Here is a 16,711-nt window from a genome sequence, read left to right on the forward strand (position 1 = left end):
TTAACACTTCAAATTTTATTTAACCTTTGAATTCATATTAGTGACATTACACACTGGTAATATAAACAGACACAGAGGACTCTCGCTCGTGAACTCTGATGTTTCTCCTACATAGCCTCAAGTGAATCTGATAAGAACAACATAATGATTAGACTGGTTCTAAAAAATCAAATCAGATCATTTCAAAGATCTAAGTCACCATTCTTCTCAATGTCACCATACGCCACTCATTTGCAGACTGCAATTGTTTCCTTTTATAATTTCATCTTCCTTCTTGTCACGCAAATCTAATATCCCATATATGCTATGGAAGTATCTCTGGCTGCTATCTTACCTTTGGAGGTACTTCTATCATAAACAAGGTGATGTACACGCCTCTGCAGAAAACCACTTTAACCGTAGCTTCAGTCCCAGCCTCTGGAGGCAAAGCATTAGGATTGAAATATAAAAAGGTGCTGCTTGCCGTACCAAATGCAGAAGCCAGCATTTTGTTCTGGTGTTGTTAACCAGCTCTCAGTCCACCATACAGGTTGACACTGTGGTTTCACATTAGGAAAGGTACCCTGCCAGAAACATAAAGTTGCAAATGTGACATTTGAGCAATCAAGCATACACAAAATTGCACATGTGAAGTAGCTTTAATGTTGTAATTGCAATCTTGCACATTTACATTAATGTTATCACTGGTGCCTGAAGTCCACCCCATAATGTAAACAAAAAAAATTTGCATTCTTGTAATGCTCTTCACATGCAGGAAGATGTCTCAAAGCATTTTATATTAAGGAAAAAAAAGTAGTGGACACTAAGCAGGAGTAAAAAAGGGAAAAAAGGGAAAACAAAGAAGCTTAGGATAAGAGCGTAAGAATATGGTACGAAGGGAGGTTCAAGATGGAAGACACGAGGCAGGGGTTCCAGAGGACAAGAATATTATGGCTGAATGAACAGACGCCAATGCTAGAACAGAGGGAGCAGGGGATTTGAAATAGACAGGTGTTAAGCAGAGGGTGTGCGTGGCGATGGAAGGCTGGAGAAGGGTGAGATGAGGTCATGGGGGGATTTCAAAGTAAGGACAAGAATTCTGAAGTCAACTTGCTAAGAGGAAGAAAGGAGTACTGAATTTTGTGTAGGTGAGTTCATTATTATAGCATTTTGAATGGGTTGTAACTTGTGGAAGGTTGAGGAGGGAGGCTGACTAGGAGAATTTTAGGAAAGTTGAGCCTTGAGATGATAAAGACATGGACTAGGGTTTTGAAAGCAGTGGATAAGAACAAGGAGGTTGAGGTGGAAGAAAGCCGTCTTCATAATAGAATGGATGTGGAAGAGAAAGCTGAGCTCAAGGTTAAGCAGTACATTAAAGTTCTGCCTGAGGTTGATGGAGTTGAGGTGAGAGGTAGATCAACGGGGGTATTTATGTCATTGTGGGCAGTAAACCAAAGGAGGGGAGGTCAGAATTAAACAGGGCATTTGAGGGTGAGTTGGGGGAGGGCTACTTTTTTTTCAGGTGTGGAAAGTAACAGTGGAACGGTTTAAGGCAGACAGGGAAATGTGTAGGAAAATGGAGAGGAGGAAATGGTATGAGAGAATCCAGCCAACCAAAGGAACCTCAGAGGTCTTGAAGACAAGACTGGGGGAGATGGTCAGAAATTTGATGTGGAGGGTAAGGTTCAGAGAGGTTATCAGTGCAAGGAAGTCAGCAGAGGTGGGTGAAGTTGAATTCAGGAGGAAATTAAAGTCACTGAAGATGAGGAGTTGCTCACTGCAGAAGCTAAGATCAAACAGGAGGCAGGAGATTTCAGTGAAGAAAATGTCTGGAGGCATGTTAGACAAGAAGCATCTTAAGAGAGGCGAGATTGCTGGTCGATGGTGAGATATTGGAACGTGAAGGAGCTAGAATCAAAACATCATAGAATTTTACTCCACAGAAGGAGATCAATTGGCCCATTGCACCTGTACCAGCCCTCTGAAAAGACATTCCTCACAGACCTATTCCCCTGCCCTATCACCATACCCTTTAAAATGTTTGTTTTTAAAATATTTATCCACTTCCCTTTTGCAGGCTACTATGGATTGTGCTTTCAGCACTGTTTCCAATGTTCTGTCATTACCAAGTCATTGACCTCATCAAAACCTCTCATATATTTGAATTTGGAGGGTGGGGGTGGGTAAGGTAGAGATCTGTTGTATGGGTTGGGCGGACAAGGGAAGACTTGCTGGGAAAATAGAAAAAGTGTAAATGGGAGAGAATGGTATGAAGAGTAAGACTGAGACAGTAGCCCAAGAGATGCAAGGTGAATGAGAAAGGCGCAAGGAAAGGGAATGAGACAGTGAGGGTGACTACTAGAGTAGAGCCAATGGCATGTGCCACATTGATGTTGCATGGGAAGCCCAGTTTGAGGCAGAGGGAAGCAGTAAGGTAGCTCAGTAGGCACAAGAGCCTAGAGCAGCGGAGGGAAAGGAGTTTAGTGGAGGAATAATGGAGGGGGGGGTCTGGCTGGAGAGCAGAGTGATGATGGAACAGTGGTTGGGAAGGATCTGGTGCAAGCAAGGGAGGCAAAAATAGTAGTAATGTTGAAAAATATCTCAAGGTGCTTCACAGGAAAAAATGGATGCCAAGCCAAAGAATGAGATATTAGGCAGGGTAACCAAAAGCTTGGTCAAAAAGGTGGGTTTCATGGAGAGTGTTAAAGGAGGAAACAGAGTTGGATAGGTGGAGGGCTTTACGGATGGAATTCCAGAGTATGGTGCCTAGGCGGCTGGAGGCACAGCCGCCAATGGCAGGTCAAAGGGAGAGGGATGCAAAAGAGGCTTGAGTCAGAGGAAAAATATTTGGGAGGGTTTTTTTATGCTTGAGAAAGTTATAGAGATAGGGAGAGGTGAGGCCATGAAGAGGTTTAAATACAATTATGAGAATTTAACATGTGAGGCATTGGGGGACTGGAAGCCAATTAAGATCTGCAAGGACAGGAGTGATGAGTGAGCAGGTCTTGGTGCAGGATAGAATATGAGCAGCAGAGTTTTGGATGAGTTTAAGTTTACAGAGATGGAGGAAGGGAGGCCGCCTAGAAGGATGTTGGAATAATTCAGTCTGGAGATGGCAAAGACAGGATGAGGGTTTCTGTTCAGATGGGCTGTGAGGTGAGCAACGTTACAGGGATGTCGATGATGTAGAACAGGAGCAACGTGGTCACAATATTAATAACAGCGCAAGTTCAGTTGAAAGAGATGGAAGGACTCTGGTGAGGTCTATGGAGTTACAGATGGAGTTTGTGGCTGACCTGGTCAGCAGGGACCAAGAGTGTGTTGACAATCAGAGATTCCAGATTCAGGTGGAAGTCATGAAGTATGGAGTTTGGTATTGAACAACCACAGCATTTGAGGTTGAAGAAGTCCAGGAATGGTGGCGAAAATAGAGTGAATTCGTAGTCCCCTGTAGCTTCACCACATTGAACCAACTCCAGTAGAAGCAAATTATCATAGCGTGAGTTTTGCACTTTTATCATAGTTTTTATTAAAAAATCTATAATGTTATATGGAATTTGTGATGGAATGATATCATCATTTTGCTGACTTCAGCACTGCATCCTCCTCTTAGTATAAACATGATGAAATACCTAGCGAGACAATACAATAACACCACCACTTTGCAAAAGGCTTTTTTAAAGACAATATATTCCCTCTGCTGCAACACTTCTTGTTTGAGCTAAGGGATGGTCATAGTTGCAAAATTTCTCCACATTGGAAAACTAGTAATTTTTCCCATGAAATGGAGCACTCATTGACTTAAAACCTCCATCTTATGTATTAAGGGATATGGGACTAAGGCATATGGAGTTAGGTCACAGATCAGCCATGATCTCACTGAATGGCGGAACAGGCTCAAGGGGCTAAATGTCCTACTCCTGTTCCTATGTTCCTAGAATCATAGAATCATTGAAAGTTACTGCACAGAAGGAGGCCATTCGGCCCATTGTGTCCTTGCCGCCCAAAAAAGAGCTAATCAGCTTAATCCCACTTTCCAGCACTTGGTCCGTAGCCCTGTACGTTATGGCACTTCAAGTGCACATCCAAATACTTTTTAAATGAGTTGAGGGTTTCTGCCTCCACCACTCTTTCAGGCAGTGAGTTTCAGACCCCCACCACCCTCTGGGTGAAAAAATTTCTCCTCAGCTCCCCTCTAATCCTTCTACCAATTACTTTAAATCTATGCCCCCTGGTCACTGATCCTTCTGCTAAGGGGTTAAATAGGTCCTTTCTATCCACTCTATCTTGGCCCTTCATAACTTTATACACCTCAATTAAATCACCCCTTAGCCTCCTCTGTTCCAATGAAAACAACCACGGCCTATCCAATCTTTCCTCATAGCTAAAATTCTCCAGTCCTGGCAACATCCTCGTAAATCTCCTCTGTACCCTCTCTAGTGCAATCACATCTTTCCTGTAATATGATGACCAGAACTGTACGCAGTACTCAAGCTGTGGCCTAACCAGTGTTTTATACAGTTCAAGCATAATCTCCCTGCTCTTATATTCTATGCCTCGGCTAATAAAATAAAATATCCCAAATGCCTTCTTAACCACCTTGTCTACCTGTCCTGCTACCATCGGGGATCTGTGGACAGTGGACATCCAATGTTCCTACTTTCATCTTCATTCTGATAGATTGCAGGATTTGATTATTGTTGCAAATTGAGTTACTGGAAGAGATGAGAGTAATATTTATTTACCCGAGTATGTGCTGCCTGTTGAGTTGTTCTTGAAACTGAGTAGCCTGTTTGCAATGTCACACTCACTTGGGGAGAAAGATAAGCCACATCCAGTAAGTGATGCACACATGTTGTCTGTTGCATTTTGTTTTCTCACATCTGTTAAACCAGTTTTTTCAGAGAGTGGACTGATTTGCTACAGAGTTCTTTTGAGAACATTGCAGTAGTCTGAGAACTGTGGACAGAGGCTGGCATCAGCCTTGGTGAGAAAACTAAGATCTTCGTACTAAATACATTCTTGTTTCATCAACTTCCCAATATAAAATCAAAGGCATTTTTATTCCAAAGTGACATAGAATGAATATGAATTCAGGCTCAATCGTTTGAAGTGGGTAACCATTCCATTTGTTCTGCCTATAAATGTCAAGCTGAAAACAATTAACAACAGCCACGCCCATAGGAAATATCATGGAATTCAGGGAAAAGATACCAGTTTGCAGTTGGATGGTACCTCTTATTTTAAGACTGCAGTTATTACCTAACTCATGATGGCATGAAACTAATCTCTGGGGTGAGGTAAGAGAGCCTTCATCATGGTGTTACTTTGAGTTAAAATCTAGCAGGGTTATACTGACATATTTACGCTGGATCACAGTAAATGCCACATTCGTTCGACCATGTAAATTAGGTATGGAATTTGAACTCTGACCTTATGAATGAGTCCAGTACTTTAACATTAAAACATGGGGGGAGGAATTAAACATCGCTTCGCCAGTTTTTTGGTGTAGAAAGACGGATGGGAGACAAATTTCAGGCTGTGATCACCTGCACCTGATTTCCCTCGGATGTTCACTGGCTGGCAAATTGGGCGCCCACTGGAAACAGGTGTTAGACACCTTACACATGCAAATCAAGGTCCTACAGCCAGTTGTAGGAGCCCAATTGAAATTTGTGTACAAATGTGCGGAGATACGGCGTGCATGCTTCACCCAGTTATTCTGGGTCTTGAACGGCCTAACCAGCGGTCCTTAAAGGGTCTATTGAAGGCCACTCAAAGAACGGCCAGAAATCTTTTTATAAGTTACATTTCTATGTGCTCCTCCTGGCTCCACAAAAATACTGTTGCAGCCGACCTGGGTACACCCCCCCTCCGCTTTGCATCCTTCCCCCCTCACAGGACCTGCCTGCGGGTCAGCTCAGTGTTGGAGATGGCCAGAATATGTCAGGCTCCACCTGCAGCTCATCTGTTAAACGCAAATGAGGCCCAGGCTCAATTTCAATCAGGTCTCAGGCCACAGGGTACCGGCGCCTCAAGCAATTGCTTTGGTGACCTGCTGCCCATTTTGGGTACAAGCCTAATTTCTCGGCCGTAGTCTCATGAAGACTACTGTTTTGGTGAGATTGGCATGAGATATTGAAACATTAAGTTAGTTTCCCTGATCTTGAGATGATAGAATTATAGAATTTTTCAGCACAGAAGCAGGCTACTTGGACTATTGTATCTGAGCCAGCTCTCTGAAAGAGCTACCCACTTAGTCCCAATCCTCTGCCTTTTTCCCATAATCTCTCCCTTCGTTCTGTTGGCAATGATCTTAATTTTTTTCCTATTTACTAACTCACTGATCAGTGGCAATTGTTTTTTTACTATTTATCTTATCAAACCCCTCAGAATTTGAACACCTCTATCAGATCTCTTAGCCTTCTATGTTCTAACCAAAAGAATCTCATGGTCTCTAATCTTTCCTCAACTTAAGCCTCTCACCTTGGCATCATTTTAGTAAGTCTATTTTGCACCTGCTCCCATGGCTTTGACGTCCTTCCTAAAGTAAGGCACCCCCAACTGGACACAATGTTCTAATTGGCCTAACCAATGATTTGTATAGGTTTAGCAATACCTCTTTGCTTTTGTACTCTAGACCCTTATTTATAAAACCTAGGGTCCCATATGCTTTTTTTTACAGCTTTTCCAACTTTAAAGATTTGAATTCCTAAATCTCTCTTTTCCTCTGCTCTTTTTTAAACTTTTACCATCTATGTTCTTCTTCCTCACAAAATGCATCACCTTAGATTTCTCCTCATCTGAGATCTAACTGCCCAAATTTACCAACCTATCTATGTACTTTACAGGCCTCTTCACAATTAACCATGCTCCCATACTAAAGTATAGATCATTTATGAGCAATGATCCCAACACTGACCCCTGTGTATGTCTAAAATTACAAGGCCTGAATTAAGATCTCACATTAAGCAGCCTCCCATTAACTTTTATGGAATGTTTTATTGCAGAATAATAAATGCAAAAGGGTTTGAAGATATTCACGTTTTCATGGTAGAAGTCAATTTGAAGAAATTGCGATTGATGGGACTTATCCTGCTGTCTTCCCATCCTTGCTCCTGGCTCTGTGAGCGGCAGCAGCTAAGATCCAAAACGCAGAGACTAGCATGTTACAGCCAAATGCATATGCTCCTGAAATCGACCTCCAGCGTCAATATTTTCGTAACAAATGGCACAAGGATTAACATGTTTTTAATAAAAACAGGTTGGCTTCCTTAGCTCTTACCTGCGCGGGTGTGTATGTGTGGGTGTGGGGAGGGTTGAACAAAATATGTTGTCACAAATATTGGACTCACCAGAGAACTGAAGTAGACTTGAATATGTGCACACAAAGCAAGCTCCTATTCTTTCACACCCCATCTATTGTAGATGTAGCCATTCTTCTGAGAGCAGTGAAAACTTTTTTTTTGCCTCTGGACAACCAGCAGTCACGGATCACGGGAGCGTTCTATTTAAAGTTCCATTTTACACTTACAGTTTAGAAATAGCCACAACTTTTTCGCACATTATTTTTCAATTATAACTTTAACCCTGATAAAACTAAATCGAGTGAGGCCTTTTTATTTCGTTCTTTGACACCATGTCTTCAACTTCTTCTGATGCTCCTCAAGACCATGCTCGATCGCAGTCCTTTAAGGGTTAGTTGGTGAGCGGGTCTCCAAGCTCTGCATTCGCAGTCAAGCCGCTCTCTTACTTCTGGCACAAAAGGAGGAGGAGTGAGCCATTCGGTGGCTGCGTGGTTGGCGCATAGAACTAGAGGCGTAAATAAACAACCAGCAGCCTGTACTATTTCCTGGTAAGAGTTGGAGATTAAAGTCCTCCGCACTGCTTGGGTTTGCCAGGCTCTGGGAGACTCCGCCCAGCCCTGGTGCAGCCTCTGAGTGACGAGACCGGTCTCTACTTAAAGGCCGGCTGATCGGTGACAAGGAGCCGAATGTTCCCCCCAACCCCGCTCAAACTGTATCCCAACTCTCTCCTTTCAGATCCGCCCGATGAGAGCTTCGATCATCAACTCCGAACACAGATCGTTCCAAAGGCCGAAACCATCGCACTGACAGGCTGTCGCTCTCAGTCGGAGCCTGATGCTGAACTGAACCGAAAGGTAGGAGCCCCGTCCACTCGGGCGTAAGTTCGGACACTTTTAGCAAACTGTTCGGTAACCGTGTCCTATTAGAGGAGGAGGAGGAGGGGGATCCTCACCCCCCACTCAAGCTCCGACCCCCCCCCCCCCGGCCCTTATTACATTTAGGATTTTTTTTTTGGGGGGGGGGTGAGGGAGGACTTGAAGTTTGTCACCGTTCCTGGTCCCGTTTAATACTATCACCGGTGCTAAACATTTCTTTTTTTAAAAAAAATCATCTTTTATCAGATCAGGATTCTTGTCGGTTTGACGTTTTTAAAGTCGGCTGAAGTCCCACAAGTGCCCAATGTGGGGGTGAGGGGGGATATCAGCACCCGGCCAGTCAATGCTTACTTTTTGGTGGCGGTCTGTTAGTGTTTTGTCTGATTAGTTATTTCAGACGCTCTGACGCTTCTCACAGCTGCAATTCCGCCAGCCTCTTGCTGCAGAAAAGTTTTGGGGCGTTTACTGCGGGCTGCGCGGCGCAGCTGTCGGACAGGACTGACTGCCCAATTCCTGAACCGCCCCGATCGCCTCAGCAATTACCCGTCCGCCTTCACGTAGCCGCTGCTGGGAAAATCTATTCTGCACGTACGAGGTTTGGGATTAATTATCCGGAGCATTGTTGGGAGCTCGCCCTACGTGCCTGGAGGGAGAAAACGAGGGAGGGAGGGAGGGAGGAGTTGAGAGATTTAAATCTTGAGTTCAACTGAACACGCTTCAGTTTGGGTGGGGGTAGGGGAAAGACAAAAAAAAACTTGTTTAATGACTGTCGATCTTTCTGTCAACAGGTCGGCGAGCTTCGATTGTGCAGAGCAAAAGGAGCATGGAGAAGAGTTTGCATCTGTGCGGGCCCCAGGCAGACTCTGCCAGGGCTGCTTTACTGAGCGTGCAGTGCACAGACCTGGGCTGCTCCAGCCCGCCAGCAGGAAACTTTCCACCAGAGATGACTTTGTCCAACAAAGTGCCGCTTATCAACACTTTTCTCAAGAAGAAACACGCACAAAGAAAGTTGGAGGTGAGGAATCTCCGAGCTTTGGGATTAATCCTCACCAGTTTGTTGCGAGCGGACAAACTGAGCGACGGGGTGTTTCTTTCCAGGAGATGTGAAGAGAATCGGACCAGTTTATTTGAACCTTTGAAAAAAGACTCGAATGAAAATCAAGCGTGCCCGAAGTCAGGAAATGACATTTCCACACTAATGCCACCCGCGGAAAGTCTTGGCCAGATGCAGCACCCGCCGGCACTGGAACACGATGGCCAGGGGACTGGGGTCCCATCTGATCACTCCTTCATCACTGAGGCATCTGCCATTATCTCCACTTCTGCAAACTTGCCATTCCAGAACTCGACACATTCCACCCAAGATGCTATCACCACCGAGTGCTACGGCAACTTGGCCCAGCCTCATGCCAATAGCTTGCACCAGAACCCCTTCTGTCACGATCTACTAAACCAGGCTAAGACCGAGAAAGATTTAAAGACTGGTATTTTTCAAGATAAGAGCGAGGAGGCATCCATCGACCTGGTCTTCGATCTTTTGACTCAGTTACAGTATCACACCCATCAGGAAGATGAAATAGAAATATGTGACGAATTTTTGCAGGGGATTTGTGTTTATGGAAATGACTGTCCGAAACATCACACGGTGCTACCTTATCACTGGCAACTCAGAAATGTTGTAACTCAAGCTTGGCAGGCAGTACCTGACGAGGCACAGGAACATTTAGAAAGACTATACTGCAATCCTGACAATGACCAAGTCAAACTTCAGTATCAGTAAGTAACAGAAGCAGGATAGATTTATTTACAGTACTTTATTTTGAAAAGTTATTTTAATATTGCAGTGCTGCTTTTTGTTGCCTATCTTCAAATCAGCAATAAAAAGTGCCTTCATTTGAGTTTGTCTGATCATTTCCAAGTGATGGTTTTTAAAAATACACGTGGAAACCTGTTTGAATAGAGACAATTGCTAGTTCTTTTATGGTTTGATGTAGGCGAGGTTCTCAAAGGAACTGGCTTGAATGTCTGTTGAATTTCAGTGCACAGAAGCCGAGCTCCATTGTGATGTTGTGTTTCCATAGTAACAAGATGCAGATAACAGCATGCTGCGCCCTGCCAAAATACTTGTAAACAAGTTGGTGCTGCACATCGCTTGCATGGTTACCACACTATTTGGTTAATGCTATTAATCATTTCTGGTCAGCCTAGCTTTAGTGAAAATCTGTTTGCACACAATGAAAATGCCTGTTCAGCACCTCTCTCACAGAAAGGTCAAGTAAAAACCATCAATATAGTCAACTGATTCTCACTGATCAGACATGTCTGCATAACTCAGGAACAAGTATTGGTGTATTTACCTGACTGAATGATAAAGTTCTGGCTTTCACCAAATGCATAAAAATAAAATTCATATATCGTTCTCATACAAAAATGGCTTAAAAGTGATGGTATGCAAATATGCAATGATACATTCCAGATTTAAAATTCCAGAATGTAATGTGCTGGCTTGTACAGCTGCTGGTACTATACCAGCACGTACCATTCCACTTTGAGCCTTGTTAAGTAACTGGATGGCTGTAATGGGACTTCAGGGCACTAGAGAATGCACAAGATTTCAGCATTCCTGCTGACTGACATTAGAAGAAGGCCAAAGTGCAGTTTTTTTTCGTTTAGTTTGTCCTCCTTTGCATCACATAGCATTGGTCACAACCTGGGAGGGACACAGTTGACCTGTCCCCAGGTCCCTGTCAATACTTTTACTAATCTGGCCACTAGAGGCACATAGAGCAACTGGGATGATTCAACATCCAACACCCTTCTCCACTTTCTCTCAACTGCAATGTCACGAAGCAACTCCACAGGGCATAGTTACAATAAAGAACATGGGTAATTGCAGGCGCACATCCATTTCCTAGCACTTAATGCCACCGGATATTGGTGTACCAATCCTGTGATCTCTATACACCAATATGTGTATAGAGATGGTTGACAGTATTGAAACTCAAACCACTTTAAATTAAGAAATTGAATTGGCATTTTTAGAGTGATGACCACTTTGTGATTATAATGTCAATACTTAAAGGTGTTTTTTGTGATAATTGGATGGTTTCTTTCAATTATTAATGGACCATCATATTTCTTTTTTGTGTGTGTCTTGCATTGACAACAGTTTTCAATTACTTGAAATTTTTGCATGTCCTGTGGGACAGTGGATCCTATCAAATTTAGACATATATGTATTTTTCTGCAAAGATATACTATTTATATTTTCGATCCATAATGGACTTCAGAATGAGTATCGTGAGTATCTCAGAATGTCTATCTGACCTGAATTGCATTTGCAGTAATTCTTCAGAGGGCTTCAACTAACATAACAAATTATCAATTAGTTTCAATTAAAAAATAAGTATTGTCATTTATCTGTTTGCATTGTAATTTTTATTTGTTAGATAGGCAGGACCTGCTGTGATCCTGTACTATAGGAAGTAATTCAATCGGTACAGTGTCAATTATGTTCCAGTAATGTCTTATGTCTTAGATGACTTAGTTCATAAGAGCACAGAGGTTGTATTATTTTTGAAAAATAAACATTTTTATGGGGTACTTGCTTTTAGATTAGTTAGTGAGTGAGGTAAAATATCTTGTATTAAATGACCTTTTTTCAAGGTGGAATTTGTATGACACAAAATCAACTCAGTTCATCCCAACATGTGATGCAATGCTAGAATTACTGGTGACCAATTTAGATATTGGAAATACAGTCACTTCTTTATGCTGTTGATGCCAGTTGCATGCTGTGTACATAAGGGAGTGTCTTTATTTTCAGCCATTTTCTAGAAAGTGGTGCCAGTGTTAATGACAGAGTTATTTCCAAATAAACACCTGATTGGTTTGGGCCAGAATGATATTTTCTTACATTATGTGTGTTTGTTGCAAAATAAGATCACCTTAACATAAAATAGAAATTGTGCACATATATTCCACTAATGTTCTTGAGCCTGAATTAGTACAAGTCTTTTAACCCTCAGTGTACTAGTCACATTTGCTGTGCCAATCATATGCAGCTTGCGTTTGTTTAACAGAATAAGGGTAATGAGGAGTCTCTTGGACAGATCATTTTTAAAAAAAAAACAAACTTGAGGCTGTAACATAATCTACTGAATTGAATCAGGATGGATCTTCTCCAGGGACCACGCCTGCACTGATCTGTAGTTTTGATAACTGTTGGTTTATATTTGATGTCAGTTTGGCTTGTTAAAAAGAAAATATAATTTTTATGGAGGCAAATTTTCACAGTTGCTATGCAGACCAGTGGTGCAAACAACAACAAAATGATGTTCAGGACACAGCTGGGCATGAGAGGAATTGCAGCGTGAGTCACTAACAACATCAATTGCACATGCCCAACCAATTGGAACTCTGCAAGTTATCTTTTTGTTTCAGGGCACTAAGGGGCATGTGGGGATGGTTCTGAACCATTTCAAAAGATCAGATACAAGCCTAGGAACTTGTGAATCCCTGATCTAATTATAATTCTGGAACCTTTGCACAGTACAGTAAACAACAGGGGTAAGTATGAAGTAAAGGAGTCATCACTTCTTTGCAGTAAATTATATTGTTGAAAATGCTGGTTGGGAAAATCCTGAGCGGTGGTTGTGCTGCCAATATAGACCCATCATAAATAATACTTGTCTTTTTATATAGAGTCTTTCATATCAAAAATTCTCAAAGCACTTTACATAATTAATTTCTTAGCAACATACAAAAATGACAGACTAGACAGTTTTTTCTTGACAATCAAGCCTGCCCCTCACAGTCACGATGCCTGAAGTGTCATGATTAGACATGCCCTACCCACCAGCAGCGAGGTAATCTCCAGGGAGAGGCAAAAATTAAAAAAAAACCAAAGCCAATTAGGAGAAATAATGGAAAATTCCTCTTTGACCCCCCCCCCACCCTTAGGTGATCACAACTAGTTCAGGAGACCACGTTGACCATGTTTATATTACCTGATATTTCATCTACCTTTTAAAAGATCTCTGCCCTAGCCAGGAACTGGTTCAGCTCTCTTTTGAAGGTATGCACTGAGTCAGCACTCACCACACAAACTGGCAACTTGTTCCATAGGTCTACTGTTCTCTGGTAAAAGAAGAACCACCTAACATCTGACCTAGCCTTACCCTTGTGCAACTTAAATGCAAGAGTTCCCCAATCTACCAGTAGGAAGACAGTTGAGCCCTTTAACTATTTTGTATACCTCTATCAAATCACCCCGAAGTCTGTGCATCTCTAAAGTGAATAGACCCAGATTATTAAGCCTATCTGAGTGATAAGGTTGTTTAAGCTGGGAATCATTCTTGTGGCCCTCCTGTGACCCTTTTCCAAAGCCTCTAAAACACCCATCATATGAGGGAACAAATACTGGATGCAGTATTCTAAATTCTTGTTTGAAGTGCAGTGACTGTTGTTACACAACATAGAGTCCATTGCCCCACAAATATCCTTGAGATGAACGACCAGTCAGTAGTGGTTGACTAAGTAATATTGGGTATAACACTGGGAGAACTCACCTGCTGGTCTTCAAATTGTGCCATGGGGGTCTTTAACATCCACCTGAACAGGCAGACAGAACCTTGGTTTATTGTCTCAACCAAAGAACAGTATTTCTGTCAAAGTTGCACTCAGAACTGTCAATGGAGAGTCAGAATTGGATTATGAGCTCAAGCACTGGTATGGAGCTAGAGCCTGCAACCTTCTGACCCAGGCACAAGATTGCTATGAACTAAGTCATCCTACCAGTTGGTGGTGGTTGGTGGAGGGTTCAGGTAGTATGATGTTGCTAACAATTTAGAATAGGCCAAGCTGTTACCATAACAATGGTGTCCGTTTGACATCCTCCTGAGAAGGAACTGTTCCAAGTACTCAAGCAGGAAGAGTGATTGCATGTAGAACAGTGGTTTTGCAATCCCAGTATTTTACACAGTTTCATAAGAGCGATATTTTCATTATAAACCTTTCTGCGTAAAGTCTACTTTTGAAATTGGCCAAAAGTATTTTTGTAAAGTGTGTGAAATTTTCATGTTCTACAGCCATTTTCTTACACCATTAAACTGGCTGCTCTCTACTAGCTGTTGATATCATCAGGTTGACAATGTCACAATGGCTGAATGGTTGTATAAACAGGATTTGTTTGGTTAGAAACAGCTGACAACACAGGTTCATTAAAGTTCCAATTGTTTCTCATAGGAACAGAAATAACCTTGAGACACACCAGTGAGAAGCAATAAACTGCTGAGTTTAGAGTGGTCTTGATCTGAGAATTTTGAAATGAACCAATTCAAATCTATTACCTCAGACTTGTGCCCTTTTTTAAATACTTAAATTACTCCTGAAATCATTCATAAAATTGGTGCAGTTTATGTTTCAAATGCATACTTATTTTTGCTCTGGACTTTCCTCATGTCTTTGGGTGTTTTATTTTTTCTTTCAATTTTCTTCCTGCAATAAGACACTGAGCAATTGCTGGAGTATGATTCCACTGGTACTGGGCATTGTCCAATACTTCATTCAGGTGTGTATTCATTCATTTTAGTGAGTATTTGTAGGCTATTCCATTCTGAGGGGCATCACTGACAACTCCAATGCTGTCTTCACTTAATGTCCACACATACAGCCTTCCTAGTAAAGCTTAATGGATAATGATTAGGAGTGGGAAATAAGGTTAATTTTCCCCTTCCCTAGGTTAGAGACACTGACGGCTATATCACTGCCCTGGCTGAGATCAGCTAACTCAGTGCAGACAAAGAATAGAACGTATGGCTTCCTGGTCTCTGTGACTCACTTCCACAATGGGCAATGTCTTCACCAACTGAGTCATGGGGCACTGTGGGCTTTCCTTATGTCAGATAAATATGCATAGTCTGTCTCCTGTGAATCACTAAAACTTGTTGGATGTTCCAGAACCCAAGTTTTAAGGACTGGTTCACTGAGTTTTTGGTGATGAATTACAAAGCAGGTGCTAATTCCCTTTACATACATTTTCTTTATATTGGACATTCCTGACTTTGCATATAACAATTTCAGCCATAAGTGATGAGCATGTTGCAGTAAATGTCAACACATTCCTGTGTTCTGTTCTCAATAACAGTTCAGACTGCTAGTCGTTGACAATGTACTACATTTGTTCTCGTGTCTCTCACAGCATCATTGTTACAATAGGGCTGAAAATCATGACTCACTTAAGATTTGTTGGTGACAGAAACCCAAGTTTAGAGAGAGGGTTTCTTGGACTTGATCATCAGGGTTGAAGTGAGTTTTGCAGACATAGCAGGGCACCACATTAGAAGACACTGGATGAAAGAAACTATGTTGGAGTTACAGTTTTATTGTGTTTGTGAAAATCAGGCAAGATTGATGCAGTATTTATAACTGCTTCTCTCCAAGAAGGGCAGCTATAAATATGCAGACTAGTTCAGACATTATTGTAGCATTTTACTGGATTATTCAGAAATAACTAAGACTACTCACTTCCTTTTAAGAAGAGAGCAACATCATTTTTTAAATTAATAGTCTCGTGATGATGTAGATGACGGTGGTATGAAAAATATTACAAACGTTCAAGTCTTTACACGCACAATTGAACTTTCACCCATTTCCATTATTGCTGTTAAAGGGGCGTTGTCTCCACTGGGGAGTGTTTGGTTAGGTAAAGTTTCTGGAACAGGCATGAATAACCCTGTCTGAAAATTCTGCTGAACCAGTACCATATTGGCCATTAAGATGAACTCCCAATCTTTGCAATTTGTACATTATTTTTCTTTTAAACTTATGGAAAATAAAATTCATCACAAAGATAGCATTTGTTGCAGTGTAAATTCACCTCATTAGCCAGCGAGTGTCATAGTATGTATACATTTAAAATGTCCAAAATTTTATTTGTAGTTCAAAATGTGCTTTGTTTCTTTCTTTGTCTTTTAGTATTTGTGTATTATATAGAACCATTAAACAAATCACTAAATATTTCTCACAACAAAAATAATCCCAGACTGCTGAGTTGGCTGATCTCAGCTGGCTCCAGCACCTTGGCTTACAGAAGGGAAATTTGGCTAGGGTTCTGCTCCTGATTACTATGTTTAGAGATAGATATGAATTTGCAAAATACTTTACCTGAAAACAATGTTACCAAATGGATGAAAATATACCAAAATGTTATTAAAGCCCTGAGTACTGTAATCTAGGGAAGGAGTAGAAAAAACTATTTAGAAACCATTCTGATCCAAGAGGGTTTGTTGAAGTAGAATATATGGCATTGATCACGTGACACTGAGGGCCCAGTTATTTTGGAGGATTGCTTTCTGAAATGGTTCTCCAAAGTCAACTTACACTTCAGCTCACAGTTGTTCTGAAGTCAATGTTTGTGCCTATTTTGTTTAGTACCACTGTCTTACCTAATTGTTTGTAAAGATCTTATCCAGCCATCATTGCAAAATCAATTCACTGCCTGTACAGACATGGGTAGAAGCACTTCAGTCATTTAGATTTGGTGGCCAT

At 41.6% G+C, this 16,711-nt stretch overlaps 1 protein-coding gene and 1 long non-coding RNA gene across 3 annotated transcripts in view; one reads left to right on the forward strand and one right to left on the reverse strand.

Annotated features, from left to right (window-relative positions):
- Nucleotides 1-8,761, reverse strand: LOC137331513 (uncharacterized). Its single transcript, XR_010965515.1, has 2 exons — nucleotides 7,335-8,761; nucleotides 1-563 (listed from the first exon to the last, which is right to left on the reverse strand). It is a non-coding gene; the product is annotated as an uncharacterized lncRNA (long non-coding RNA).
- Nucleotides 7,858-16,711, forward strand: part of tiparp (TCDD-inducible poly(ADP-ribose) polymerase) — a 23,065-nt gene continuing 14,211 nt past the window's right edge. The window contains exons 1-2 of one of the 2 annotated variants that reach the window (XM_067995348.1): nucleotides 7,858-8,163; nucleotides 8,950-9,937. In XM_067995348.1, coding sequence (XP_067851449.1) covers nucleotides 8,985-9,937 — 953 coding nt within the window. In that variant the 5' untranslated portion in view covers nucleotides 7,858-8,163; nucleotides 8,950-8,984. The remainder of the gene's footprint in view (nucleotides 8,164-8,949; nucleotides 9,938-16,711) is intronic. The other variant, XM_067995347.1, reaches the window with a different exon arrangement.

The sequence above is a fragment of the Heptranchias perlo genome, chromosome 13, assembly GCF_035084215.1.
Source record: "Heptranchias perlo isolate sHepPer1 chromosome 13, sHepPer1.hap1, whole genome shotgun sequence".
Lineage (NCBI taxonomy): Eukaryota > Metazoa > Chordata > Chondrichthyes > Hexanchiformes > Hexanchidae > Heptranchias > Heptranchias perlo.